The 27,003-nt window shown below is 36.9% G+C and overlaps 6 protein-coding genes across 11 annotated transcripts; 3 read left to right on the forward strand and 3 right to left on the reverse strand.

The window, feature by feature from the left end:
• Window positions 1-44: 44 nt before the first annotated feature.
• Window positions 45-3,408, reverse strand: LOC145894505 (uncharacterized). Of its 2 annotated transcripts, none has more exons than XM_082983118.1 (7): window positions 3,086-3,408; window positions 2,933-3,016; window positions 2,433-2,597; window positions 2,233-2,373; window positions 1,308-1,579; window positions 998-1,171; window positions 45-652 (listed from the first exon to the last, which is right to left on the reverse strand). In XM_082983118.1, the coding sequence occupies exons 1-7, from the start codon at window positions 3,300-3,302 to the stop codon at window positions 326-328; spliced, it is 1,380 nt and encodes a 459-aa protein (XP_082839244.1). In that variant the 5' UTR covers window positions 3,303-3,408; the 3' UTR covers window positions 45-325. The 2 variants fall into 2 exon arrangements, with proteins under 2 accessions (XP_082839244.1, XP_082839245.1); XM_082983119.1 differs by having other exon boundaries at window positions 53-652; window positions 1,308-1,567.
• Window positions 3,409-4,125: 717 nt separating this feature from the next.
• LOC145894410 (syntaxin-16-like) lies at window positions 4,126-6,741 on the forward strand. Of its 5 annotated transcripts, none has more exons than XM_082982993.1 (10): window positions 4,126-4,147; window positions 4,358-4,512; window positions 4,729-4,823; window positions 4,897-4,949; window positions 5,071-5,177; window positions 5,249-5,411; window positions 5,472-5,575; window positions 5,676-5,819; window positions 5,914-5,994; window positions 6,134-6,741. In XM_082982993.1, the coding sequence occupies exons 2-10, from the start codon at window positions 4,429-4,431 to the stop codon at window positions 6,233-6,235; spliced, it is 933 nt and encodes a 310-aa protein (XP_082839119.1). In that variant the 5' UTR covers window positions 4,126-4,147; window positions 4,358-4,428; the 3' UTR covers window positions 6,236-6,741. The 5 variants fall into 5 exon arrangements, with proteins under 5 accessions (XP_082839119.1, XP_082839116.1, XP_082839117.1 ...); XM_082982991.1 differs by lacking the exon at window positions 4,126-4,147 and adding an exon at window positions 4,170-4,288; XM_082982992.1 differs by lacking the exon at window positions 4,126-4,147 and adding an exon at window positions 4,232-4,288 and having other exon boundaries at window positions 4,333-4,512.
• Window positions 6,742-6,964: 223 nt separating this feature from the next.
• LOC145894559 (adenosine 5'-monophosphoramidase HINT1-like) lies at window positions 6,965-8,313 on the forward strand. The gene is made up of 3 exons (XM_082983182.1): window positions 6,965-7,222; window positions 7,546-7,650; window positions 7,871-8,313. The coding sequence occupies exons 1-3, from the start codon at window positions 7,112-7,114 to the stop codon at window positions 8,036-8,038; spliced, it is 384 nt and encodes a 127-aa protein (XP_082839308.1). The 5' UTR covers window positions 6,965-7,111; the 3' UTR covers window positions 8,039-8,313.
• A 1,241-nt stretch (window positions 8,314-9,554) lies between these two features.
• On the forward strand, window positions 9,555-19,704 carry LOC145895672 (uncharacterized). Its single transcript, XM_082984467.1, has 25 exons — window positions 9,555-9,684; window positions 9,807-9,988; window positions 10,441-10,619; window positions 11,038-11,157; window positions 11,545-11,718; window positions 11,815-11,933; window positions 12,045-12,178; window positions 12,360-12,490; window positions 12,563-12,659; window positions 12,718-12,844; window positions 13,166-13,283; window positions 13,415-13,580; window positions 13,713-13,868; window positions 14,216-14,366; window positions 14,633-14,820; window positions 14,919-15,060; window positions 15,238-16,352; window positions 16,480-16,698; window positions 16,851-17,011; window positions 17,155-17,380; window positions 17,479-17,649; window positions 17,972-18,179; window positions 18,338-19,030; window positions 19,268-19,415; window positions 19,596-19,704. The coding sequence occupies exons 1-25, from the start codon at window positions 9,555-9,557 to the stop codon at window positions 19,702-19,704; spliced, it is 5,364 nt and encodes a 1,787-aa protein (XP_082840593.1).
• Window positions 19,705-19,976: 272 nt separating this feature from the next.
• On the reverse strand, window positions 19,977-21,168 carry LOC145895673 (uncharacterized). Its single transcript, XM_082984468.1, has 3 exons — window positions 21,029-21,168; window positions 20,631-20,805; window positions 19,977-20,310 (listed from the first exon to the last, which is right to left on the reverse strand). Exons 1-3 carry the CDS (start codon window positions 21,063-21,065, stop codon window positions 19,977-19,979), a joined length of 546 nt encoding a protein of 181 aa, XP_082840594.1. The 5' UTR covers window positions 21,066-21,168.
• Window positions 21,169-21,684: 516 nt separating this feature from the next.
• On the reverse strand, window positions 21,685-26,879 carry LOC145893972 (SMAD family member 4-like). Its single transcript, XM_082982393.1, has 12 exons — window positions 26,691-26,879; window positions 26,257-26,425; window positions 25,804-26,008; window positions 25,583-25,720; window positions 24,860-25,012; window positions 24,492-24,617; window positions 24,067-24,183; window positions 23,943-24,009; window positions 23,599-23,767; window positions 23,325-23,463; window positions 23,036-23,189; window positions 21,685-22,808 (listed from the first exon to the last, which is right to left on the reverse strand). Exons 1-12 carry the CDS (start codon window positions 26,753-26,755, stop codon window positions 22,742-22,744), a joined length of 1,569 nt encoding a protein of 522 aa, XP_082838519.1. The 5' UTR covers window positions 26,756-26,879; the 3' UTR covers window positions 21,685-22,741.
• Window positions 26,880-27,003: the final 124 nt, after the last annotated feature.

Genomic DNA, 27,003 nt, shown 5'->3' on the forward strand with positions numbered 1-27,003 from the left:
GTACAATGCTGCTCCTGTTTAAAATTTTTAATTTGATTATATGTGATAGAAGACACCAATAAATAACGCCCAAGGCACAGATTTATACGATAACATGTATTTGCAAATAATAACATTGCACCAAGCTAGCAAGGGGCAAACCCCCACATTCAACTGTTAAAATTCTATGCGGAATTGTTTGCGTTATTTGATGAATGAAAATTAGAATTATTGAACAATGGGAGAATATACAGTCCCAGTTAAGGACACCAACTCGAAGGAAAAATCCACTGGCACATTTGAACGTTTTACCTCATGGCCCAATTACTCCATGATTGCACATATGTTACTGATAACCCACACCGGGTTGTCGGGGCCTGTAACCTCTGCCAGCAAATAAACGATGAGGGTTGGAACCCCCTGGGGGTGCCTGACCCTGGGCTATGTACCCTGGTTGTGTTGCTGGGGGGCCTCGAGGTTGTTGGTATCCTTGTTGGGGAATTGGGTTTGGTGGTTGGGCATATTGACTTGGCTGTGTCGGCTGCGGTGAGCCAGTGTATGGGTTGGTGACTTTTGGTGATTGTTGTTGACGAGGGTCCTGTCTTTGATGATGTTGTTGTTGCTCATATGGATTGTATGAAGCATTTTGGTTGCCTGGAGTACCATAGTTTGCCTGTAGATAAGTATATATATTCCTAATGATATATACATTTTTCAAGAGCGGTTATTGTTCAAGATTGAATTTTTTTTTTTTTTACCAACACAAAACCTTTTCTGCAACACCAACAACCATATGCTAAAAAATTGATAGAGCTGTGTTTAGTTGAAAATCTTTTCAGATTTAAATTTAATAAATTAAGGCCTTTTACCTTGAAAATTAATGCTTAAAAGTATTAAAATTTTCTTCTACCCATTTGTAGGTGTTTATATGCAAATCAGTATTTGCTCATAAAGCACCAGTTGTAACAATTTTTTATCTTGTTAGTTTCATATGAAGGGAAAGCGAAAAAACACAAACCTGTGGAGCTGTATTCATTGGGTTGGGCATATTAGATGAAGTGTACTGAATACTTGTCACTGGATGATTTCCCTGCAATGGAAGCTGTTGTTGTTGTTGATGTTGTTGTGGTTGCTGTTGTTGTTGTTGTTGATGTCCATAGGGGTTATTCCCCATGTAGTTGTTTGACTGGTTCTGTAAAATTAAAGCTTATGTTGAGCAAACCAAAAATATGCACCAACTGGAGTTCACACTCAAGACAAAAGAACTAAAATACTTTTTGTCTGGTCAGGTGAGCAACAAGTCACATAAAACACTATGATGAACCAACCTGTGTCTGTGGTGGTTGAATTGTCTGTGCAGAAGAACCTGACATTGTGGTTTGAGATCCTGGTTGGTAACTATTTGGCATTTGCTCTGGCAGTGAGTTCTGTGTTGGAAAGTTCTGACCCGGGTTTGGAGGCATCATGCCAAATGATTGGTGCAAAGAATCCACTGATGTCGGAGTGGTGTGTTGTTGTTGTTGTTGTCGTAATTGTGCAGCTGAAGAAACACTTCCTAGACTTTCTACAGGACTTGGCACTCTGTCAGCTGCAAATAAATCTACCTTTGATAAATGACTAAATATGTGTCATATACCTACAGTACTGCTAGTGCACTGTTTTAATAAGAAACTGACTGTTAAACATTTAAACATAAAAACGAACTTTCGCGAGCTTGATTTCGCTTCCTTAGGTGCATCTCAAAACAGTGCACCAGCAAGCACTATAGGTATAGACCAGAGACTGACACGGTGCATTGAAGAAATTGAAATATGTCAGATAATGTTTATGGTATTGATACAAACATTTAAAAAAAAACAAATTAAAAGGGGGCAGTATGATTGTTTATTTTAAAAATACAAAATCAATTTGTCCTAATAAAGTGGAATTATTAGTTAATGCCTTATTCAAATATTTTAATAAACCGGTTACAGGAAAAGACTACTTGCTTAAAAACAGTAGTTCAAAAAAAGAGGATCATTATAATCTTTTCTAAAAACTGAAATTGGTTATATAGGAGATGGAAAGATAATGACTCTGTTTTGATTGGCTCTTGTCACAGTTCTGATATACAGTAAACCAGAATAATATTTAGCATAATCATTTTTAGAAATCCACAATTTGCAACAATGTTTAAAAGAAAAGTTTCAACATTTAAACTGTTTAAATGAAAAGTTACAGCCCCTTGCGTAAAATTAAAACCAGTGCCCTTACTCGTTTTATCAGGGTTTGGGGTTGGTTGGGCAGCGCTATTCAATGAAGTTGTTAGTGGGTCAAAAGCAGGTTCATATGAAGGTTGACTGACAGCAACTGGAGCCACTGCTGGCATCTGTTTTTCAGGCTGAGTCTTTGCCTCTAAAGAACATTCGGATATATACAATAGGTCCGGTTTAAGCGTACTTATTTCTCTTTACCAGGAGCTACATGGGTAGGATTTTCAGTCTTTACTTCATCTGTTGTAGTTTCTGAAGCAAGTTGATCCAAAAGTTTGTTTACTTGATTCCTGATTTGCATTAATTCACTTCGAATTCCAACCACGTTGCCCACTTGCTTAGTAACTGCTTGAGGATGTGCTTTGGCTGTAACATAGTAAACTTGAAAGTTACACAAAACTGTGTATATAAGTTTTACTCATTTATCGTTTTACAATTAGAGATGTAATTATAGTTTTAAGTAGTTTCAGTGCTTTTACTTGTTGAACACATAAACAATTTACATATTTAAACAACTCACTACTTAACTAACTCCCTGCTTTACGCATCCTAATTCTGAATTGTTGAACTTACCAAAGTAAATTTTGTATGTTGCTAAGAAGATTTCAAATGTGCCAATACTTTATAAACAATGCAAATGTTTTTTTTCGTTTTATGATGAATATATATATATATATATATATTTATTTATTTATACTTACTAAAAATTGTTAGCTTTAGTATTCTGCTTAGTTGTATTGCCAAGTTCATGTCAGAGTCATCGAAAATTGTGATGAGGTCTCCATCTTAAAACAATATAGATGTTTAGAACATATTTACTCTTGACATTGTAAAGCTAAACAATGCAAACACACCTTCATCAGCATACTTAATTGTAACTTCTTCGTTTGTTTCCAGAGTACCTCGAAAAACTCTTTGCATCATCAAAATTAACTCGTCGTAAGTAAGTTCTTCATTATAAATAGGAATTCGTCGTATGTCATCGCCCAAACGCGCCTTTATTATGAGCTTTCCAGCCAAATCTGCGCCGGCCGACGACTGGTTGTGATTTGTTGATGCAGCGTTTAACATAATGAACAATCAAAGAGGTGTCGAAGCTGGAATTAACTAGTGAAAAACCTGCGAAACAAGTAGCTTACTGTAACCCACAGGTACGTTTTCTGAAGCACAAGCAGCATAAACCTGTTTAGTCATGTGGCTGCGCCTGCGTGTCACTGTCACCCCAAGCGTTGCGTAGTAAATTCCTTGGCCACGAAGTTAAAATCAAATATGTAAGCGATTTGCCCATTAAAATCGTTTAATTTATTGTGTTTTGTTGTAAATAAAGGATAATTGCAGGGCATCGCAAAATAGTCAATAATTAGAAGTTGAAACGGTCCATCATAGTGTTCAAAAACTTAAAAATATTATTTACATAACATTAATTTGCAACTACACTTACGAAACTTTTTCTTTTGATGTCAAAATATACTGATTTACAAAATAATTGAAATTTTAACCACTCATGCGCGGGTGTTTCGAAAATGGCTATTACGGCTATTGCGGCTATTACGGCTATTACTGCTATTACTGCTGCCATCGTAGGCATTAAGCCTAGGTATTGTAGGAATCGTCAACAATTTGCATAAAACAGTTATGCAAGTTCGTTAAATTTGGTTTGAAAGTCTTCTCCCTATACAAGTTGGTGAAAAGCATACATGAACAACACAACATCTAAAAAAGTGTACCTAAAGAACTAAACAGCTAGTTAACCTCAGGAAGATATTAATAGGTTATCGTATAGTAGTAACAGTCGTAATAGCCGTAATAGCAGTAATAGCAGTAATAGCAGTAAAAGCCGTAATAGCCGTAATAGCCGTAATAGCGGTAATAGCCATTTTAGCAACACCGCTCATGCGCATCGACACTGACTGCAGGTACAACTTTTTCTTCGATCAAGTTTTTATGAAAACTGAAAAGCTGTTGTGTGTGTGTGTTTGTGCTGATTTTGCCTTTCTTGCATCGACTTTTTATGTTCGTACGTACAAATCTAATGTTGTCAAAATAAAACATACGCGGTAAGATGTTTGTGGCTTGAGTTCGTTTTAAAATTCGTCAAAAGTTGTTGGAAGCTGGTTTTGTTAAAGGGAGGCTGTGGTCAGCATCTGCATCACACCATCATCCACTCAAGATAAGACGTAACTGAAAGTAATCCAGAATGGCAGTAAGATCACTGACAGATGCCTTCCTTCTTCTTAGGAACAATGCCATGCAAAACAAGCACATGTTTGCAAACCACAATGTAAATATAGCCAATATGTATTAATGTATTGTATACATTTTGAAAACAGTATTTTATAATTTGCTTGCCTAGAAATGATGTTAGCTATAGGCCTACTGACTTTGTTTTAAGTTTTCTGCATTGTGTTTGTGAACTAGTTCTTATTAGCTGTAAATAAATAATTTCTTCAACAAGAGTTTTGTTTTGCATGTCTATTTACACTGAAAAAAAATTCAGAATGTGGCATATGAAGATGACACGATTGCTTTGGTTGGAAATTCTTCTGATGTTGAATCGTCAGTTTCATTTAGAAAGCAAACATTTGCTGACTGGTTGGTTTGATTACAATATAATTCATGTTTTCTGACATGCATAAATTAAACTACTGTATTTGCGGCGTTTCAGGACAGATACTACACAGGAACTGAACTACAATTTGGCAAGAATTGAAGATAAAAGTAAGTACAATAGATGTGATTACTTTCTATAACTGCACTATAAGTGAATCTGACTTAAATGATTTGTTGTGTAGACAAATTTTAAAACAAGCAAACATAATATTTTGATGTTTCACTGCAGTTCAAGAACTTACATTGTTACACGATAAGCATCTGAATCGACCGACTTTGGATGATAAAGTTGACGAAGAACAAGCAATAGAAATTCTTACACAAGAAATCACTCAGGTACATAAGTTTCTGTGTGCCTGATTTTAGGCTTTTTTAAAAGTTTAAACTTATATCGAATTGTTTTACAGCTATTTTACAGTTGCAATGGAAGTATACAGGTTATTGGAAGAAGATGTCAAAAGTCCAGAAACCAGGAAAAAACTATCCTAAAAAATGCCATGTCTTCATTTGCAACAACGTTACAAGATATGTCCGTAAACTTTAGAAAATGCCAGTCTGCTTATTTGAAAAGTTAGTTTGCAAGCTTGTATGACGCAGTGCATCATTTTCTTGTTTGCATATATATTGCAGAATTAAAACGAAGAGAAGAGAGATCAAACCATTTCTTTGGGCAATCAAGTGCACTAATGGTGGAACAAAATGAAGATGACATTGATGATGAGTATTTTGAAAAGGTTTGTTTAGAAAATAACAAAATTTAGTTTGTCAAGTTCGAAATGATTTATTCTCTATAATTAAACTCTGTGATGTTTGACATATACTAACATCCCACAGGGTTTTTCACAAGAGCAAATTGCTTTTGTAACACAAAATGCTGTCAACATTGACCAAAGGGAAGAAGAAATACGTTCTGTTGTACAAAGTATCACCGATCTTTCGAATATATTTCGAGATTTAGGAAGCATTATTGTTGAACAGGCAAGTTTTTTATTTCTTGACCTGAGAAAAAGACCAACGTTTAAATCAACATTAGTTCAAAGAAAAATGTCACTAAACTTTTATATTTTACTAGGGAACAGTTTTGGATCGTATAGATTACAACGTGGAGCAAACTGTTGTGAAAGCAGAAGCTGGTGTTACGCAACTAAAAAAGGTCAATTAAATTTATGTTGTTTCTAGCATTTAGGTCTGGTGTATTTTTTTGGTAAATTATTTTGTATCATATGAGACTTTGTTGTTGTTTTTTGTTAATATGCATCATTAGTTGGGTTTTTATGTTGTATTTATTGTAGGCGGAAGAATACCAGAAGAAGAATCGCAAACTAATAATAATAATTGTTATGGCCATTGTAGTTATAGTTCTTGTTATTTTGCTCATTGTGAAGCGACATTAAAAAGTTTTCAGTTTGGCCATTCGTTATCATTGCTGCTACTTCTGCTTTTTAGCAGCTTAACAATCATTTGTTTGAATGATTGTGGTCTTTTGACTAATGGCAACTGCCTATATTTCTTCCAAATATGTTAATGTATCTGTACCAGTTAGCATCATATAGGCATGTCATAAGTTATTGTTTAACAATAAAGTAACCTTATACTTCCCACATGCATTTAAAGTTGCAGATCCACTTTATTTTTCTTTCTGTGTAAACCTTGTTTTCTTATCGCTCCTTTCTAAATATTGCCAACAATTATCTTCACCTTACTTTGACAGTAAGCACATTGCACCCTTACTTATAAACAGTTGTCATTGTTAAAGTTATATGAATGCTGAACTACCTTGAAACTTACGACAAATTCAGTTGACACTGTGACAAGGTTCGGGTGCGTAGATGTTAAGTTGTGTAAACATAGTCCTTTTCGCTTCTGTTTAACTTTTTTATGAAAAGGTTTTTATGTTGTGTGACCATGTAGTGCAATAAAATGTTTGTTCTGTATTAGCTCAGGCTTTTAACGAATGGTGTTGATTTTGCAGAATGGTAGGAGTATGGATAATGTTGCCGAGCCAAAATCTAATCTCAAAACCTGTTAAATGACAAACGCAGACGTGTAATGTAGGAATAGTTTTGCAAAAGTATGCAAATTAGCGCGGGGGTTTCCCGGTTGGCGCTGATTCCAAGTTGGCGATGCGCTCATGCGGTTTGTTTCGATACTGAAGGAAGGAAGGAAGACGAACACGGACCGCCACAGCGATTTTGCTAAATTTTGAAGCCGAAGCTCGATTGAAGTTTGCACAGAAGCGCAAGTGGTTGTTAATATTGAAGTTGGTGGAAATGGCCGGCGAAGTGGAAAAGGCTCAAACAGCTCAACCTTGCGGTGATACTATATTTGGCAAGATTTTGAGAAAAGAAATTCCTTGTGACACAATATTTGAAGACGATCAGGTTAGTGACCAAAATAATATTTTAATGCAATTGATGCAACTGTTGTGCATGTATGCGCCCCTTCATAATGATTTTTAATCCTTGCTTGCTGCACAAATCAACAATATCATAATTTACATAGGCTGTCTATAAGGAAGATAAAGTAGAACAGGATGAAATGTACCTAAATAAATCACCATACCTCGAGTTGTATACTCAACTTAAAGGCATACATTGGCTCTCTTATCAAGCAGACATTCATGCTCAACATAGTTCATTTGCAAACAATATATAACTTTAATGTAAAGAATGGCAAGGACATGCGTGCAATCTTACCATTTCAGTGTCTTGCATTTCGTGACATCAATGCTGAGGCACCTGTTCACTTCCTGGTCATTCCCAAAAAGCCTATTCCAGGATTATCCAAATCATCTGATGAAGATGAACAGGTAGGATATAATAACTGACTAATGTTATGAGTTGTTCCATAGCGCCTGCAATTGTAGTGTTGGTGTATACTGTTTTTTTGTCATGATATAAACTATAGGCTATCCAAAATGCATTTTTTGCAACATCATCAACAACCATAACATAACAAGTATAGTTTTGTCATTGTCAAGTTCATGTAGTTTTATGTATCAAAGGTATAATGATAATTTGTTTTGACAGCTGCTTGGTCATATGATGGTTGTTGCCAGGAAGTGTGCAGAAAAGGAAGGTCTTGCTGAGAGTGGGTACAGACTTGTTATGAATGATGGTCGACATGGTGCACAAAGTGTCTTTCATCTTCACCTGCATGTTTTGGGAGGCAGACAAATGCGTTGGCCCCCTGGCTAGCTTTGCAATATTTGGATATACTTTTCATTTCTAAAGTGCACATCACCAAAACATCATGAAAAAAATTCATGCCAATTCAATAAACGAAAGTAAACCTATGCAATTCTTATTAACTTAAAGTGCCCATATGGAATGATTTCATTGCAGTACAGGTGTAAAATTTCATTCTGGACACAACTGTTTTCTGTAAAAGATGGTTCCATCAATCTTATATACATAAAAATTGCAAAATGTAAAGTAATTGTAGGTAAAAAAAGGTTTTATGGCTGAAATGTGTTCGAGGCGTGTGCAAAACATATACATGCATATGGGGGTATAGTTATTGTTCTGCAAACTTGACAATGTTTGCGTTTATTTTCGCGCAAAAGTTTGATAGCATGGATGCAAACGAATTTTTGTGGCAAAGGATTTCAGCGGCAAACATTGTTGCGTAGAATTATAAGTTAGAATATATATCTGATTTAAATAAATATATATATTTTCATATTTGATGTCTTTGGATAGGACAGCCTATGAACTTCAACGTGTGAAAAAATCAAGTCGCTATGTTGTAAGATGTAGCCGAGTTACCCGCGGCCAAATTTTGTTACCGGCGATTTTTTTAACTGCAATTCCTCTGGACAGTTTTGCAACGCTTTCAACTTGAAAGCCACGAAATCGCTACAATGAAAAATGTTTCTTGCGTTGTTTTACGGGCAGCTTGATACCTGCTGCAACCCAAGATCTCTTGGGTGAAAATATTGTGAATGCAAATTTTCGTAGATTTAGTATGGACAAGTGTCACACCACAGTGCAGGGTTTTTTCTCAGACCCCCCGTCTTAGATCATTTTGCAACCTGATTAGCGTTGAAAATACTACAAACAATATCAACAATAACGAATATCAAAATAGCGGTAAGTGTGAATTCTTCAGACGCGTAGTAAAAGAAACGAAAGAAAGAAAAAAAACTTGTAGCCTAAACAACTTTAAAATCGTAAGATACAACGATAGTGTAAGAACCATTCAAAAGTAGACTAATTGTACAACCAATGCAGTTATGAATTACTGCAGTGATTACTGCTAATACGCACTGTTTGAAACGTACTAATTTTTTAAGGTATCATTACGAACCCCCTTGCAGTCGTTGCGGACCCCTAGGGGTGAGTATCACACTACAGAGTATACCATGGGCACACAGTGGTTGATTGTACTATGACGTCACAAAACCAATTTTTCTCTGTCGCGTCAATTGACAAACTGATTTTCAGCAGAAACACGCAAAAAAAGTTATTAATCATTTCAATTTAACGCACAGACAGCAATTAATTTACAACATAATGTCATAAATTAGTAAAACTAAAGAAATGAACGAGAACTAAAAATGCTAACCTTTTTGTTACGTAATAAGGGCGAATATTACGAAATATTGCTCTACGCATACAGCTGACCAAACCCACCCTCTTAGAAGAAAAACAAAAAACGAATGTAATCTAATTATGTATTAAGTTGTTTCATAAATGTACGTTTTCGACCATAATGAAGAATGGTTTAAATGAAGTTCAGAAGCAGCGACGGTGCAGTTATGAACAGTCACCAGCCAACATGTTGCTCGAAAAAACAACCAAGGAAAAAATGGTAGAACTTCGTCAGTTACTTTCTGTGGGCGGTATGTCAAGTTCATGATTCTTGTGCGCGTTGAATTATCGGTTTTGCAGTATTAAAAGTAGCATGTTTTTTGCCGTGGCCAGGAGGCGCAATAATTAGGACAGTTACAAATAACCTGTTTAGACGAGTATGTCGAATCATATCCACGTGACCTAGCTGAGAAGCTGGATGTTTCGAGTGACGTTGTAGTAAAAATGATGGGCTTGGAAGAGATGCAAGCATTGCGCAAGAGGGCAAAAATTCTTTCTCGTCTGGAGGACTGTAAAATGCGGATAGTGACTGCACTTGAAATGGCCGATGAAACGGTCGGTATTGTTACTTAAGCACATACAACGGGTTCCCCGTTCGGGTGTGCCTTTAGTCGGGAGTGATACAGTCGTATACGCACGATCAAGAAGTGCACAGGCAATATACATTATTGTGTCATCAAAACCTAACATTTTTGCACAGAAATGGCAAGAATTTTCTTCAAATAACTTTCAGCAGCTTTTTAAAAGTTATGTGTTGTGTTTAGGTTTTTGGTTGTTTTAAATTTGTCTTTTCTTAGTTCTGGTATTCGTTTAACATTTGGTGAACATTCTTGCCCTATATTGTTGGCTATGTTTTTGAGGATTTAAGATTTTCTGGTATGGTTGGTACGTTAACACTGTGCGAGTACACGAGCAGAAAAATGTTTGAGAATCATTGCTTTACGTGTTCAAGCTAATTTTTACTGCGCAATAGTTGCAAGAAATCAAAGTTTTACTGAAGCTAATAGGCCGACGACATTCCTTGGGGAAAAGATGCAGAAGATGTGGAAACTCCAGATAAGGGAAGCAAAATCACTTTTAATGACCCAGATGAAGAAAAACTGTCTGAAGAAAAATGGAAACGTAAAACTGAACAATCACAAATACTCTGTGACATCTCGCAGTATATTCAAGCCTGCAAGACAAAGTATGAATGTTATTTATAGTAAACCCAGTCTTGCGTGTGTTGTTTAGTTTTAACAAATAGTTCCATGTATGCAATTTCATCAGTTTAGTCAGATGTCTGCAATCTATGGTCTTGGAGCCACATGTAGCTCTGTAGCGACAGCAAGAACATTTGGAAAACAACTATATAATTTCAAAAAAACATTTCAAAATTTTGGTGCACAGGGCGATTTTTCAAGGTTTTGTAAGTTTACTAAAACGTACAATGACGCTTTTTTATATTTTGTTTGCATTGAAGGGTCAAAATAATCTTATGCGTTTAGCGATACAGACCATTTCAGGGCTCAGTTTTTATGGCAACCTGCTGTTTATTCCAAAGCATTTTGACTTATGTATAAAAGGCAATGGACATATTTGACGTAAGTCTTATATTTTGTCAGGGATTCAGACATGGCAGAATTAATTGACTGGATGTCCAACTTTGCCTTCGAAATTACTTGGGATGAGGTTGGAGTGAAACCAATCGAAGAACGTGAAAGCGAGGAAATTGATACTTACCGGTAATTATTTTTATACGGATTGTTTTGAAGTATAAGTCGACAACCAAGATAAACTGAATTCTTTTAAATAAAGCTAAATTATTTTTTGATTTGCTGCCCAATCGATGTTACGTTTTTCCAAACCACGACAGGCAAAGAAAAAATTTTATTTTTTTGTCTCTTTGGAAAAATTGTTGCAAAATATTTTGTATGGAATGATGGTGCTAGCATAAGCAATATAAATTTGTTGAGTAAATTTACATAAAAATCGATAACTTCCAAAGTTATTGGATCTATTTTTGGGATGTTAATTTAATTGTAAATTACCTTGGCAAAATATGCCTCGAAAAGCAAAATATTAGCTTAAAAACTATTATTTTATCGGAATCTTGATAATCTTTGTTATAGCGGGATGGTGCTAGCATTACAAAAAGCATGGAAATGTGCGCGCAAGATTGATCAACTTATCCAACTAATTGTGTCGGATGACACGTATGACGTTTTATCAAGTAAATTTCCCGCGCATATTGCAGCTGCTCGAAAAAAGAGAAAAGCCATGCCTTCCCGTAAACTTTGGTGCAGGCAAGTACATGTCATTGTATTTTTTGCTAACTTAAAGTTAAAATTGTTCATGTACGTCGATGTTCTGAAAAATGTATTTAACTCAACGTGTTTCAGTATTAAATTACGAAACAAGCTGGAGCAGTACTGCAAGTTGCGACAGGCAATAAAAGACCCGTCTAGGAAGGGAAATCAGGACAGCTTGCCAAAACAAGAAGTGACCGTTTTAACTGCAGGTATAACTTTTACCATTGACCATGTTGATGTCTTTGTTAAAGAATGGCACTGGGTGTATTAAATTTATTGGCTCCAAATAAATAAAACTGCAAAAAATACAAAAACAATAGGACAAGAACCAGCAAATAATCCATACAAGGAAGTTGAAGCAATAATTTTGAGAGAAATCAGCAACTCGTGGAAAGAAGCAAGTCATGATATAACTTACTTCATAAAAGAAGTTATAACGCACAGATTTACAAAGGTAGCCAACATACTCGTTTATCCAACGTTTTGTTAAACTATATGTAAGTTTAAAGTTATTTCTGAAAAATAAATGGATTTCAAAAAAGTGGATTTGTCGGTGCTTTTATGCGTAGAAAGGATTAAAACTCAGCGATTATAGTAATTAAACGACTGAACTATAAAAAATAAATGATTTTTAGCCGTCATGTAAGAAAAGGCTGGAACGTGGTTTGCTGTTGTTGGAATTCTTAAACGCTGCAGTTGAAGGAAAGTTGATGGAAGCCAGTCAAACATCAGTTATTCTGAAAGACACACAAGCCACGGTTAGCAGGTGAAAAATATCTTGACAATGACGTACAACATGCCATATTGTGAAACCTAAAAACTGTTTTTGTTGCGTTAGAATACAAGAAGAGGCAACACAGATGCAGAAGGAAATAGCGGAAACACAAAAGGTTTTGCAAATGGCCCGAAGAAAGATCACGAAACAAAAGAAACAAGTGCGTTTTCTACTTAGTCGTGCACGAATTCCTATTTTGATGTTTCGCTTTGTTTCAGTTGGAAATGGCCTCCAAAGAAAACGAAAAACTTAACACGAAAATTGGAAATTTGAACGATCATATTGCATCACTCCAGAAACGCATCGAGGAACTTCAGGATTTGCCCAATCAATCTGAATTTGACGGTGATATTTAAAAAGTTAAAAGTGGCTCGCATGTTTTTGATTGTCCGTTTAAGAATTTAACTCATACGCAATGTTTACGCACGTCTTGATTAAACGCTGAATCCGCAGATCTGATAAAAACCAACCAATTTTTTTACGAAACACAATATAGCGCCACTTTTTTCGGCAAAAAGGGGTGGTCGTTGTATTCTGACCTTTAACAAATTATGGGGGAGGGCAATTTATAATAAAGTTTCGTCTGCATGACCCACAAGTCATCAGTGAGTTTTTTACCTCTAGGGGTACTTATATTGGCAATTTTTATTTAAAATGCAATCGCAGAATGCAAGGAAAGGTTGGACGAGTTGGAAGAAGATTACGCAGAACTTGAACAAGAAGTTGAAGAAGCAAAATCCTCGTTAAACACAAAAACTGCCGAGTGTGACAATCTAAAGAAAAAGTAGGGCGTGACGACGTTCTTTGGGTCCAATTGTTGTTTTAATAAAAGATAGAGTAGCAAGCATAATGGGCGATAAAAATTTATACTTCCTGCAACATGTGTCTTTTGTTCTCACACGATTTTTCGTTAAGGTTGGACGATGAGAAGGAAGTAAGCGCTAATCTTGCCGAGGAGGTTCAGACTGTGGAGGAAGAGAACGAAAAGATGCAAAAGCAAATTCAGGAAATGGAAGAAAAACTTTCAGCACAGGAGAATAACATTATGTCGTTACGTTTGATGGTTTACTACAAAGATGAGGTAAACCAAATAATTGAAAACCATTTCTATATTGAAATAACTTGTTTGTTTTCACTATGTTTTATTTAATATTTTTAAAACATCTTCGATAACCTACGGACGAAATTCCGCACATTGTTTTCCACCTTGCAGGTTATAAGGCGTCTGAAACAAGCAGCGATTGAATTAAAATCAAGCGAGAAGCAGCGAAAATCGCCAAAAAAACCTCCGCCGTCACCTGACGAAGAACCCAAAAAATCTTCCGAATCTGTTGTAGAAAAGCGTGAAGTGATCGAGACAATAACGCGGGTAAATGCGAGTCAAAGAGCCTCAATTAAATTTTCCAAAAGATTTATTTATCTGGTGGTTTTGGCGTCTGGATATCTTGCTTGAAACATACATCACCACTTTAACCTCAGACGCGCAACCTTATTTGCTGTTTTGTTTTTTTGGTAGTGCTAAAGAAGTAATTAAGTTACAAAACGAATGACCAAAGTGGTTTTTATGCGGTTGTGACCAAAAATATATCACGTCAGATAACCCACAATAAAAAATATGTAAATTATATCCTGCTTATCGAATGCGAGTTGTGTAGTTATATAACCTTGACTGGTTATTACATTGACTGTAAAAAAAAACTGTTTGATAATTTGCAGGCGGAAGCGAAGCCTAGCGAAGCGGAACCAACGAAAGTTGTAGCAGAACAACCTGCACCTGATCCGAAACCGACGGGCGTGGAGTTGGCTGAGAGCAAGATGATTGTGAAATATGATCAGAAATCTTTCAGTGACAGACTTTCGGAACAAGGTGTTGGACCCGTTCATGCTAATTGGGATTTCTTTTTGAATGCAATTCGTTGCTGCGGTGTTGGAAAATATACACAGCCCAATTTACTTACAATGATATTTTATTGTTTATGTTTTAAATTTATTGAATCAAATTTTAAATATATTAATTAAGAAAAATAGCAATACTGTCAAAGCGTAAACTGCATAATTTTAATGTTTTTTAATTCAAATTCAAATTTCCCATAAAAGGTTGGTCTAAACCGATAACGTTTTTTTTTTTTAAAGCCCCAAAGCCGATCAAGTCAGCGATGCGCACTCGTGTGATTTTTAAACAAGAGGAAAGACAGGGATTAATTGAAAACTGTCAAAGAGCTCATGGTAAAATTCAAGATTTGACGAAACGTTTGAACCGCATGTCTGAAGATTACAAGATGAAACTGAAATCTGCTGTGGACCAGGAAAAGCACAAGTCGGTGAGTCAGCATGAGATGCAGATGATTGTTAATGAGTTTAATGAAGCCCAACATGTTTGCAGTTTTTTTGAACATTTTAAAAATAAATATCGACCTAGGTTCTTGACAAAATGAAAAACGAAGAAGAACTTCAAAATTTGTGTTTTGCTGTTTGTGATGAGACGATGAGAGTGCAGAAGGAGCTGCGCAAGTTTAATCACCATTTATCCGGAGAATTGAAAATGTTAATTAACATAAAAGGTATGGTATGAAGTGGTATGATAGATTAAAATCAGCCAAAGGTAAAACGACAGAATCGTCTGTCATGAAATAAATTTGGTTACTACAGCAACAGTTTAGTTGAGGTTGAGAGTTCCTGATTATACAGTAAGCTACCCGCACACAAACTCCATGCGAACTTAGTGTGGTATATCACAGGCAAACTGTTTGAAGAAGCTAACGGGGACAGAAAGAAGACAACCACCGGAGTGATGACAATGCAGACTGCAGGGTTTGGCGGTGTCGGAGTGAAACATAACAACAAAGGACGTTCAAGGGGAAGGAAGGGTCAAGGACCCGGGGCCCAGGAAAGTGCTGGCGTCGAAAGCGAACAAAGAATGCCGGATATGATGTCTATGATGAGCGGTGGTATGCAAGGCAACCTAGATGGCGGCATGGGCGGTTTCGGAGGCGCAGGCCTGCCTTTCATGAGCGGCCAAGAGCAAGCAAGCGATGAAACTTCAGACGATTTGCAAAATGAAAATATTAAACCTGCTGACGGGAATTATTGGAAATCGCTGCGTACCGCAGTGGTGGGAAAAAACGTCCAAAAAGATCCTCCACCGGCGCCGAAAGAGAAACGCAACTCTTTAGCTGCAAGAGTTCTGGCCGAGAAGCAGCGTCGCGCAAGCATGGCTGTAGATAGAAACACAGACTCGATTCCACACTTTAGTTCGGGGTACAGCGCTGACTCGGAAACAAGCGATTCGGACATTTTACACCTGTTATTTCCTTCATCCGGTGTAGAGCATGACGATACATCTGGAATAGTCACACCACGGACAAACGACGAGTCTTTGGTTTCAGCGTCTCCCACTTTAGAGCCAACTCCAACAGGAATTATTGTGATCAGTGCACCCGAGACGGATCCAGTTTCAGAGGCAGGAGTTGGAAGCCATAACGAGGAAACACCCAAACTGTTGACTGTTGTGGATCGTAAGATGGCAAGACTGGGCCAGAGGCGAAGGTCGTCCATGGTACCCTTGCAGGACGTCCTTCAGATTGCCCGGAGGCAAAGCATTAGAGTCGCTCCCCGTCCTCGGGTTGTCAAATTTCGAGGCTTCTTTCCAGAATTCGGCGACGGTAAATCAGCATTGGACAAAAAGAGGGACGCGATGTCACGTGAGGCGGCTGTAAAAAGAAGAAAGGCAAAACTTGAGGAGGAGGAAGCAGCGAGAAAAAAAGCAAGGAAGAAAGCTTTAGCGGCAGCAACAGGGATCGAGGATGACCCACTTAAACAGGCGGAAGTTTTTGTACGAAACATTTCTAACAAGGTACTATTTTGTTTTCTATTGATTGCAAGCAGTCGGTCTCTTTTTTTACTCAATTGACACACAACAAGACAAAGTAAATTGTTTGCTGATATGGTATAGTCATACCTTGGTATTAAAATCATTTCAGGTTATGGGGTTTCTTTCGGGTATGAGTGCGAACTTGGTGGACGCTATCAAAACTGAAAAAACGCAGTCTGGCGCAAAACTGCAACAGATTGAGCAGGAGCTCGTGAATGTAAAAATGAAAGCTAATGCAGAAGTGGCAAATGCACGCAGAGAAAAAGAAAAAAAATCAGAAGAAGCAAAACTTGCCAAAAAGGCCCTAATCGCTCTATTAGCAGGAAAGGTATCGGCCCAGAATGTTTGTTATTTTTAAATAGTCGGTACAGTATTGTTCCATTAGAAAAGTTCCTTTGGTTGAAGCAAACAAAAAGCATTGTGTATGACATAAAAAAAATTTCAACAGAAATTTCATCTGTAAATTTTTGCCTAATGCAGTCACAGGAACAGTGGACTCCAGTTTCGGAGAAAGCAGAAAAGAGTTTTATTCCCACGCAAGTGCTGGTAGACCTGAAGCACTTGGAAGATGAAATGGTGGCAACTCAAGAGAGGTTGTTAAAAGCTGCAAAAAAACACACAACTCTCGCCGGCGACTACCAGTAAGAATAAATACAACTATATTTGGAAACGTTACTGAACATACAGTGTTGGGAAAGCTTTGAAAATAACTTCGTTTCAAACTGGCGCCAAATTTAGATTTTCTTTAGTATGTATGTTTCATCAAGTTTGTGTTACCTTTAAGACGTCGTTCTTTCGAGCTCTCGGCGCAAGTGCAAGAAAACGAACGAGCAAAACTCGAAGCTTTGGCCGAATTGAGACGCAATGAAGCTGAGAATAAAGCGCTACGCGTCCAACTTTACGAACTGCGAAAAAATGAAACCCAAAAAATGTTCCTTAGCATTCGGAATCACACAAAAAACAAACGCTGCATTGAAGAGTGCTCGAAGCTAGACTTCAACGTGAAAAAGGCAAGTTTTTAGCTTAAGCTGTAGAATATCGTGAACTGATTAAACGTTACGTTCATAATTTCATTTCACGTATAGTTGTAAATTGTTAATATTTACAGCTTGGATTGGAGCTTTTGGAAAAGTCTATGGCTTATCCTCGAATTCGGCTACAGAACCTGGTGGTTAGATATAAACAACATTACGCAATGCGAAGCTGCATCGACACATTGAGATGCAAACTGAAAGAGGAATACAGCTCAAGAGCTCGGATCCAAGGGCATCGCGAAACGGTATTGTGTAATCTGCTTGAAAATGATCAGAGTTTTTTTAAACCTTGTTACAAATTCTAAACTGTAATGAAACAGTAAAAAAATGCCAAAAATTTTCGGGGATTCCGTCAAAAAAGACGAAAGAGTTGTTATGCTCAAGCGGTTGTTTTTGGCAAAACCTCTGAAAGTTTTTGGCTTTTTTTTTACTTTTTCTTGTTTCAAATAATATCAGGTAGTACAGGTTTACAAATTCTCTAATGACTTCAAAGGTTAATAAATCGCAATGACAATCACTTACGTATAAACTATATCGTTTTCAATCGTGTTTGTGTTATTGTGATAGAAATCTGTTCGCTCGGAACGCCATCTTCTGCGCAACCTTCTTTCACGACTTGAGAGTCGGTACAGCAATCTTAAAGGCGAATGGGATGAGATTCGTCACAACTTGGAGGAGGGTCGACAAAAAACTCTAATCAAACTTACTGTTCTTTTTCATAATATACGCCAGGAAAGAAGAGACATTCACCTGGTACAGCCAACAATACTAAAAGGTAGAATAGGTTTCAGTTGTCGCTTGTAAATTCGAATACGCCACAAGATGTCCACCACTGGTGTGAGTTAGATTCTAGAGCCTGGTTTAGTGATTCAAACACGCGAATACATTGTCAAAAGGTCACTAACCTGCCAACCATATAACATTTTAATGCAGTTTCCGGGAAGGGCTGCTGCGGCGAGAAACGTATCAATAACTCGCCTGTTCCTTGTCCAGTCCGTGTAACCGGAAAAAACCTGCGGGTCGTTTTCCCTCTCAGTTCGTTTGAAGTGTGCGGCCAGCGAGCCGCCCCGAACACTCCTGTATCCGGTCCAAGCGAAACCGGAGACAAATGGAGACAAGAAGAGTCAATCGTGTCACCAAAGAATGTGTTTGACGTAATTGGCACGAAACCACCTGAAGATAAATCAAAATCAAAGAAACCACTGGCACAGTGGTTTCCAGATGAAAGCATCTTCTGCCCGTTTTCTAATCGCTCGGGTCGTCTTGCTCCCGTTAACTCACGCCTAAGTGTTGAAAGGGAGCCTAACGCTTACAAGAATCAAAAGCGGCGAAGCGTTACTTTGCCGCGATTGACGCCTGCAACTAAAGCAAGCATGCGTCGGCACAAACGGTCACCAACGTTTATTGAATTTCCTAGGATTCTTGAGCTTGACGTTCAGGCGCGGCTGAGAAGGGCGAAGGCAGCGGTTGTGAATAACTTGCGTACTTTCGAACAAATCCAAATAGATACAACTCACAGTTACAGTAGCCAGATACACATCCGACAATCGGACACAACGTCCAGCTGGAATTCATCAATGTCTTGGTTTGGTACGGAAAGTTTGGGGGAATTTGATATGGACAGCGGTTAGTATTTCTTCAAACCAATGTACTACGCACATTTGAAAAGATTTTCCCGAAAATTACAAGTTTTGCTGCATTCAACTATCTCAGATCTTTAAAGGAATATAAGCGTGAAACTAAAATTGTCCTTACAAGCGAAAAAATAGCAGTAATCAGAGTTTGGTAAATGAGATAAATCCTTCTGGTGTTTAAAAAAATCGCTTAATCAGACATAATATGTGGAAAATTGCATTTTGACAGATTTCAGCTTATCACCTCTCATGCCTGACTTGAAACGGCCTTCCTCGATACCGAGTCCCCAGCGGAGCGTCAACAAGCGAAAAATGAGCTCAGAAGCTTACAATGTAAAGTCGTCCTGGCTATTTGCAGATTCCACGCCTGCGCCTGGGTATGCCGTTTTGTTATATTGTCTTGTGTGTTCGGACAAATCAAACTTAACTTCGCAATCATGCTAGATAAAAAAAAGTTTTGAAACACAAATATCGTCTTCGAAACGACACCAGTAAAATCTGTTTGCTTTTTTAACTTCCACTGTCGCTTTGCTTGTTAACTCCGGGATGCTTTTCAGAAAATCGTCAGTACTTGATAAAACCCCACTGGAAGACTCATCATCTTCTGGATCGTCACAAAGTTTATCGACATCTTCTACGTCACTTCCGCCCATCCATGGCGAATAACTGTCTTTTTCAAAACGATTGTTGCAATTAAAGATATTATTTAATCACAATTCAGAAAAATTACATGTCGCCGAATCTGTGTTACACTTATATTGAAAAACAATAATTTTATTTGTTATTATATGCTTACTTGAAACGTACAACTGTAAAGAGATATACAGACCTATACATTCAACGAATTATGGTCTACATACACCGGAAACTGACGATGATTAATTTATTAAGTGCAAGTATGTGACTATAATCGCTGTGGTTTGGCTGTTCATTTAGTTTCAACTGAGAATGTTTTCAATCCAGTCACAACGACTATGTCCTGATGCATTAGAAAAAACAGAACAACGACACATTGGACATGAATCGTTGTGTTTTAGCCACTGTTCTATGCACACAAAATGAAAAATGTGCTTGCACGGTAGAGTCCTTGTATGTGCACAAGTCGCCAGTTGTGGAAGAGTGTCTTTTAATTCTTCCAGACAGATGGAACATGAATTAACACAGGAATCCCCATTTTTTATCTTTGTCTTTCTCGCGTTTTCTTTATTGGCAGTTTGTGGAATATGTACGTTGCAGTGCTGCGTTGGATTGTGGCATTCAGTTTTTGTTGCCCTAAAAAGGATAAGTTTTCCGGTAAAGTTGAACAAACTTAACTTTATGAGCTTTCAACTCATTCTGCTAGAATGCTATTGGTTAAAAAATAATAAGCTACATGTAATTAGCATAATGCCGAAAAAATGCACATTTTCGCAGTGCTCAATGAAGGCCTTCATTTGGCGATCGCAATTTCATCAATTTTGCCCTGCGCAGAAATCAAATGCGCGTTTCGATTCTTATACGAGTAGAAAGAACAAAGCGCATTGTTTGTTATTGTCTCTTTCTTAGAGGATACTTTGAAAGTGACATACTGTGGGTTTTACTTAGTGTTTTACCTGCACAATCCACTTCCCATCCACTGCTGAGTTAGGTCAACTTGTTGGTGGCTGTGTGAATTGTAACTGCGCCAGTGCCTAGGTACGTAGTGGCGCATTGCCATGCTACTAGAATCTATCCAGCATTCCTGGACCTGGTATGCTTGATTTCTGTAGTAAACGCGTCTCTGGTAGTCTGCGCCAAAACACAACGTCAAATTCTTCCATTACTATTTGAGTAAAATGCAACAAGATTAAACATAAACATTCTAGCTCCCCAAGAATGCACAAACTTGCAGTTAATTGCCATAATCTTTAAAGCTGCCTTTTAGCTTGACGAAAATACAAGCAAAAACTAGAAAAACAAAAGAACTTTTACCATAGGCCTAAATAAACTGCAAATTATGGTTAAAAATTACCTTGACGAGCACTTCCCACAACTTTTGAGCTATACATCTCAAATTTCCAAACCACAGTTTTTCTATGTCATGAGGTTACAAGTTAATGTCATGCAGTTGCTGGTAGTTATGCATGCTGATACTGACGCAAAACATATTTTGTGACTACTTCATGTGCACACATTGCATAACTTACCACGTAGCATGTAGTTTTTGACGCAATCATGAATAATTCAACACGTTTTGTGTCGCATCGAATTTCGTTGCACCAGGTTGGTGTCGCTGGCGGTTGTGACTGAATTGTTTATTGAGACCCAACTTTAACTGCTGCTCACTTTAAAAACAAAAATTATTCTTTGCATAGAACTTGTCTTCCGAATTTCGACTTTATCAATAGAAAGAAAAGCAAACTGAAAAATCTAACGCCAGGTGCTGTAGCATTTTTTTTCATAAACGTTTACTTACAAGAGTCAAAAAAAAAAAAAAATTTAGCTACGCATTCCGTAGTGGGATTCGAATATTTCAACATCCGATTCTTTTTACCGGAACAAAGGGATCGCGGAGGTCATAAAATTCCAAGAACCAGTTTTCACGAACCACTATATCCCACCACTGCACGTATCCCATAAGTTTGGAAACACGACAGAACAACCAAATTTCTTCGCTGCTTGTTCAGTTTACGCGACACTTTATTGCTACCACAAATCATGACGCAATAAAAAGACAAACGTAACGTATCCGGTTTGTCAAAAAGGGCGTGCTGCTGCGGGTGACGTGAAACTAGTGATACAACGCGATGTAAGGAAAACGGAGATGTGGCATAAAGTATGTACACGCGAAATACAGACAGACCACTTGTAACAAGGATTGAGTTGGAAACAAATCCAACCCCATCTGGCAGTGCGTTGCTTAATACTGAAACACTCCAAATAAGAAAGCAAAATGTACTTTTGATTTGACAAGCCGCTAGTATTTACACGTTAATTTTGAAGTTGCAACATACTATACGTACTTTGTCCCAAGGTTGTTTAAATACGTGCGAAGAATAGGGTACTTGACAAAACACGTTCAACTATTTGAACACAATACGTCTTCTAAAGCAATTATTCCAATTTTCTGGTCAAGTGTTGTCCGAAATACATTCCATTTCTGGAGCTCTATTATACGTGCACTGATGTTTTTGGCATGATTGCAGAAAAAAAACGTTTGGACGAAAAAACATTTCACGTTTATAAACAGTGTTACAACCCAGACATACACATTTGGCATAAACTTGATTTTGGCCGAAATAAAAATGAAACTTTTTATCGAATTCGAATACACTTTAATTCAAACATACTTCATTTCACAAAAAAATTTAGTCACGAAGTTCAGGCTGGGGTTGACAAAGATAACGACAGTATAGGAAAAGATATTGACAATAGTGCAAACCCTGATGCGAAACTTGACAGGGGTAAACAATGTACTGCTGCAAAAAAACGAGATGCTGTCGAGAATAGGAGGGGGTACTATATGTTGTAGAGAACACGATTAAAAACGCAGTGAGAAATTTGATTCAGAAATTTACATCAGAAAATGCTGCAGCATTACTTTTGGTCAAACATTTAAATATTGAATGACTTAATGTCAGGCAGAATCTATTGGCACCTGGTTACTTTTACAAACATTTTTTGACACGTTGTTCCTGTTGACTCTTGGGCCGCATTCTACTCAAGCTGAAACAGCTTTAACACATCAGTCATGGGCGTGAGGTTCTCCTATTGGCATTGTGTGAAGAACTTCATCGAGTAACTGGAGAGCTCTGAAAATATATAAAGTATATAATATTATACCCTTTGAGTTGACAAAATATTTTTTTTCTAGAAGTTAACATTTTTCTTTCATAATTAATTCATTTTTAATAATTGTTTATGGAAATAATTAATAATTCACACAAACATATTGTGATAAGTAAATTTGGGCAAGGGTCTGAGTATGTCGCATTTAAGAGCTGCTCTTACTTTAATTTGTTTGGCACAAAATACTCACCGGTGAAGTTGTATTTCTATCCAGCATGGAGTTTGCTTAATATCTTGTCGTGGGTAGTCAGGTCCCCAACCTTTCACAAAACTCATGCGAAGAATACACAACCTTCTTAAATCATCTACACCAATACCAGCAGCTGCTGAAAGGCCAGGAAGACCTGCAACATTGTTTATTGAACAATGTAACTACAAATTTTATTGTTACAAATTTGTCTGAAACAAATTCAATGTGCATGGACAAAACGTTTTTTTTTTATCGACAAACATGAATAAATTTTGGCATTAGAGCGTACCAATGGCTGGGGCGATGCCTCCAACAGAGCCTGGTCCAGGTATGTTCCCTGAAACAGCAGCTGCTTGGGCATTTGCCGCAGCTGAAGCAGTTTGTGCTTGTTGTTGCATCTGACGATGGCACTGACGAAGATCAAAAACCTGGGACAAATATTGGTGTAACCAGAAGTTTTAAACATCATGAAGATAATAAAATCTTTAGTTTTCAAAAAGGAAGCAGACTGTTAAGGAATAGCACTAAAATTGACATGTGCATAATACTGTTATTGTTCTTACCTTGATGTAGGCATTTGGATATATTTTGTGCACTGCATCACCCGGAGATCGGCCAGCTTCTCTGTCAAGGTAGTAACTTTGGACAAATACTGCATGGTCACTTAAACATTTCACCCATACATCTCCTTCCCCATGACATACAAGCTGCACACCTTTTCCAATGTGCAATCTGCAAAAATCCAATGTGCAAATTTGTGAAATTGGTATATAAATTTATGTTTGACATTAGGGAAAAGTCAAAATTCCAGCATTGGCTTTCTAAATTGAAATGCAAAGAAACCTGGGTAAAACCAAAAAACTAAAGATACAAAGTTAAAACGAAATCAATAAACTTCCAAACAAACCTTGCTTTTTCTGAAGCTTCAGTTCGATGAACATTGGAAAGTTGCCCAAGGCAGAATCTGTTTCCACCTGAATAAAAACCAAGCATGAATCCTGAACATTTTAAAACAAAAAAAGCAACAATACCTGATGGATCAACATATCCATCCACAGTAACTGCTGGACAAGATGAAGGTACCTTAAATGTTTCCCCCACCTGAACATCCATCTCATAAGCCGTGATTGAACACCAAAATTCAGGCCCTAGATAGATTGACAAAAATAAAAAATAATCTCAAGCTCAAAAACTGTCCAAAAACATATAAAATATCTTTGGTAACTTGATTGTACAATGATATTTTACCAGAAAATACATCATTTCAACAAGTGCATGTCTTTAAAGGTATAATTTGGGATGGCAATTTCGGTAAAATTGTTTTGTAGGTAGTGTCCTTATTTTCCCAACAAAAAAATAATGCCCAGTTTCAACCAATATGTTGCTTACTATTACAAAAAAGAGTTATCAACCTAATTCAAGCAAAAAAAAAAGACATTTTCCATAGTATATCTACCTGGATGAGTGGAGACTGGTAGGTAGGAAACATCAGAGGATGGTGGGTAGTATGGTGGGTTTACAGACGTGTTCATATCAGGTGTATACTGGGCAGTACTACCAGACTGCCATGACATTTGCTGACCTTAAACAAGTATAAATTTTAATTTGATCATCTTAAAAAAAGTTTTCGACCATCTATAAAGACTGTACATCGCTGGCTGGTCAGAAAAAGTTCTATTAAACTATATCCAGTTGGACACCCAACAAACAGAACTATATATATACTAGTATAAATTTTTATTACATGTTAAATTGTAACCATGAACAAAATGGAAACCTTAACAGTTATTTTTTTAATGTACTTAAAAATGCTTTTATACATACTTCGTTGACTGTACTGAATTAATTGTTGTGATGCACTTCCTATAGAATGGTTAGAATTCACATTAGCACTACTGCTTGGTGGATGAAATGACGCTCCTTGACTGAAATGCATTGAATTAGGACCACCCACCTCAGTCAAGCCATTTGATGCCCCTGAAAACAACAAAAATGAGATTAGCAAACCTTTTTGTTCAAATACAACATGAACATTATAGAAATGACTTAATCAAGGTGGCCAAAAATTAATCAATGTTAATTCCCACCTTTTATGTAACTGCTGCCACAATGCAACAATCAAATAAAAAAATTAAAGGTATATACATAGTCAAACAATTTATTATTTTGTTTCAGTGGCAGATCTAGAGAAAAAGGTGGCTGGTGACAACACCATAGAAAAATTTAGGAATATTTGTAGGGGGTCACAGATTTTCTGGGAAATTTTCTGATTTTGTTTTGAGTAGCAATACTGGTATGGTTGTTCTCTATATACATGTGTTTAAACTTAACAAAAAAGTGTGTACACTGTAATTGTTGCCCAGCTATGACTTGCATCGTTGCATGGTTGTGTTATATTACCAATAAACTCAAAAAAAAGAAAAAATTTTACATAATTTTTGTTCATGGAAAATCAAAATCAAAACTATTTATAACTGTAAAATTTAAGTTAACAATTAATTAACAAATATGAACAACCCAGAGTTAGAACATATCAATAAAATGAACCTGGTTTTGTCCCATCAACAGCTGGATGTTGAACAGTTTGTGCAGATGTTTGGGCAATTCCTTCTTGCTTTCCTGGCCCCATCCAACTGTTCTGTGCTTCCCCCTGGAATTCACTGTTCACTAAAGGTGCAGGTGGACCTTTAAATCAAACGATTTTAAAAGTTAAATATAACCACTTCAAAAAGGTTGTAAAGCCAATGTAACTTATCGAGATCAAATACCTGTTTGTTGCAATGTTAAACCCGATAGATCAATTCCAGGTGAAACAACTCTGTCGTAGTGGTAGGGATTAACACATACTGAGTCACACTTCAAATCAAAGGCAAATTTGCAAATTTTTAAATGCTTCAGTTCATTTTTATGCAAATCAGGCCACCGCCACAATCGAGCATAAATAACATGAGGAAATCCTTTTCTACCAGCCACCTATAAAACATATCACACATTTTTTACATATAATTGTACACCAGAAAAGATAAAATATATAATTAATTACATATGAATCATTTTAGTGTTATGCAACCAAATAAATCATACAAACACAAAAACAGTTGGGTATGTGGTCCATTAGTAAAGCAAACAGAACTTACATTACTGCAAAATGCAAAGTTATACAATCAACACAAAATTTATAGCAGCAACAAGTAGCTAATAGACAGTTTGAATTTGCACACCTGTAACCTTCCATCGAGTGTACGTTGAATAGTGACACATTTAGAAGGATGTGCTCCACTTGTGGTAATGGCAGTTATCAAACTCTCAAGCTCATCTTTCTTTTCCTTAAGTTTCTTCACCAAGCTTTCAATGGCACGCTTTGCGAATGTTTCACTCTCACCTCCTTGCCTGCACCACAAAAATCAACCAACTTGACTAAAATTTTATTCATGGTACAGTTTTAAAAAGTTTACAGTTTTATGTTGAAAAATAATTCAAAACACATGTTAACATCGTAGAAAAGTTAAAGAAAACAGCTCTGTGGTTCAAGTTTAGGGAATAAATTACTACATGTTACTACTTTTGTTTAGGGTTTATTAGGAATTAGAAATTCTTAAATGAGAACCAGATCATTAATAAATATTCATTTAATGCCAAAATAAACACTTGTTACCTGTGGCACATTAGACTGTGCACAATGCTTAAGCAGGCATCATTTGATGTTGTTGTGCTCTGCATCTTTTTGGTCAAGCTTGCATGCACAAAATATAATTTAAATCATGGTATTCTATGGGGTTATTTTAGACTTTGGAAAATCAACCACTGTGTGTGGGGCACAATTCTGCAGATAAATATATTGTAGCCTATATCATGTTCAATTAAAAAGTGTAATTTGCCTCTGTCCACCAAGGTTGGCTGTAATATGTGGTCAAGTAAAAGTTGTCGGTTACATTACAAGATGGTCAGAAACGCCACATTGACCATTA

This window comes from Ascidia mentula, chromosome 3 (assembly GCF_947561715.1).
Source record: "Ascidia mentula chromosome 3, kaAscMent1.1, whole genome shotgun sequence".
Lineage (NCBI taxonomy): Eukaryota > Metazoa > Chordata > Ascidiacea > Phlebobranchia > Ascidiidae > Ascidia > Ascidia mentula.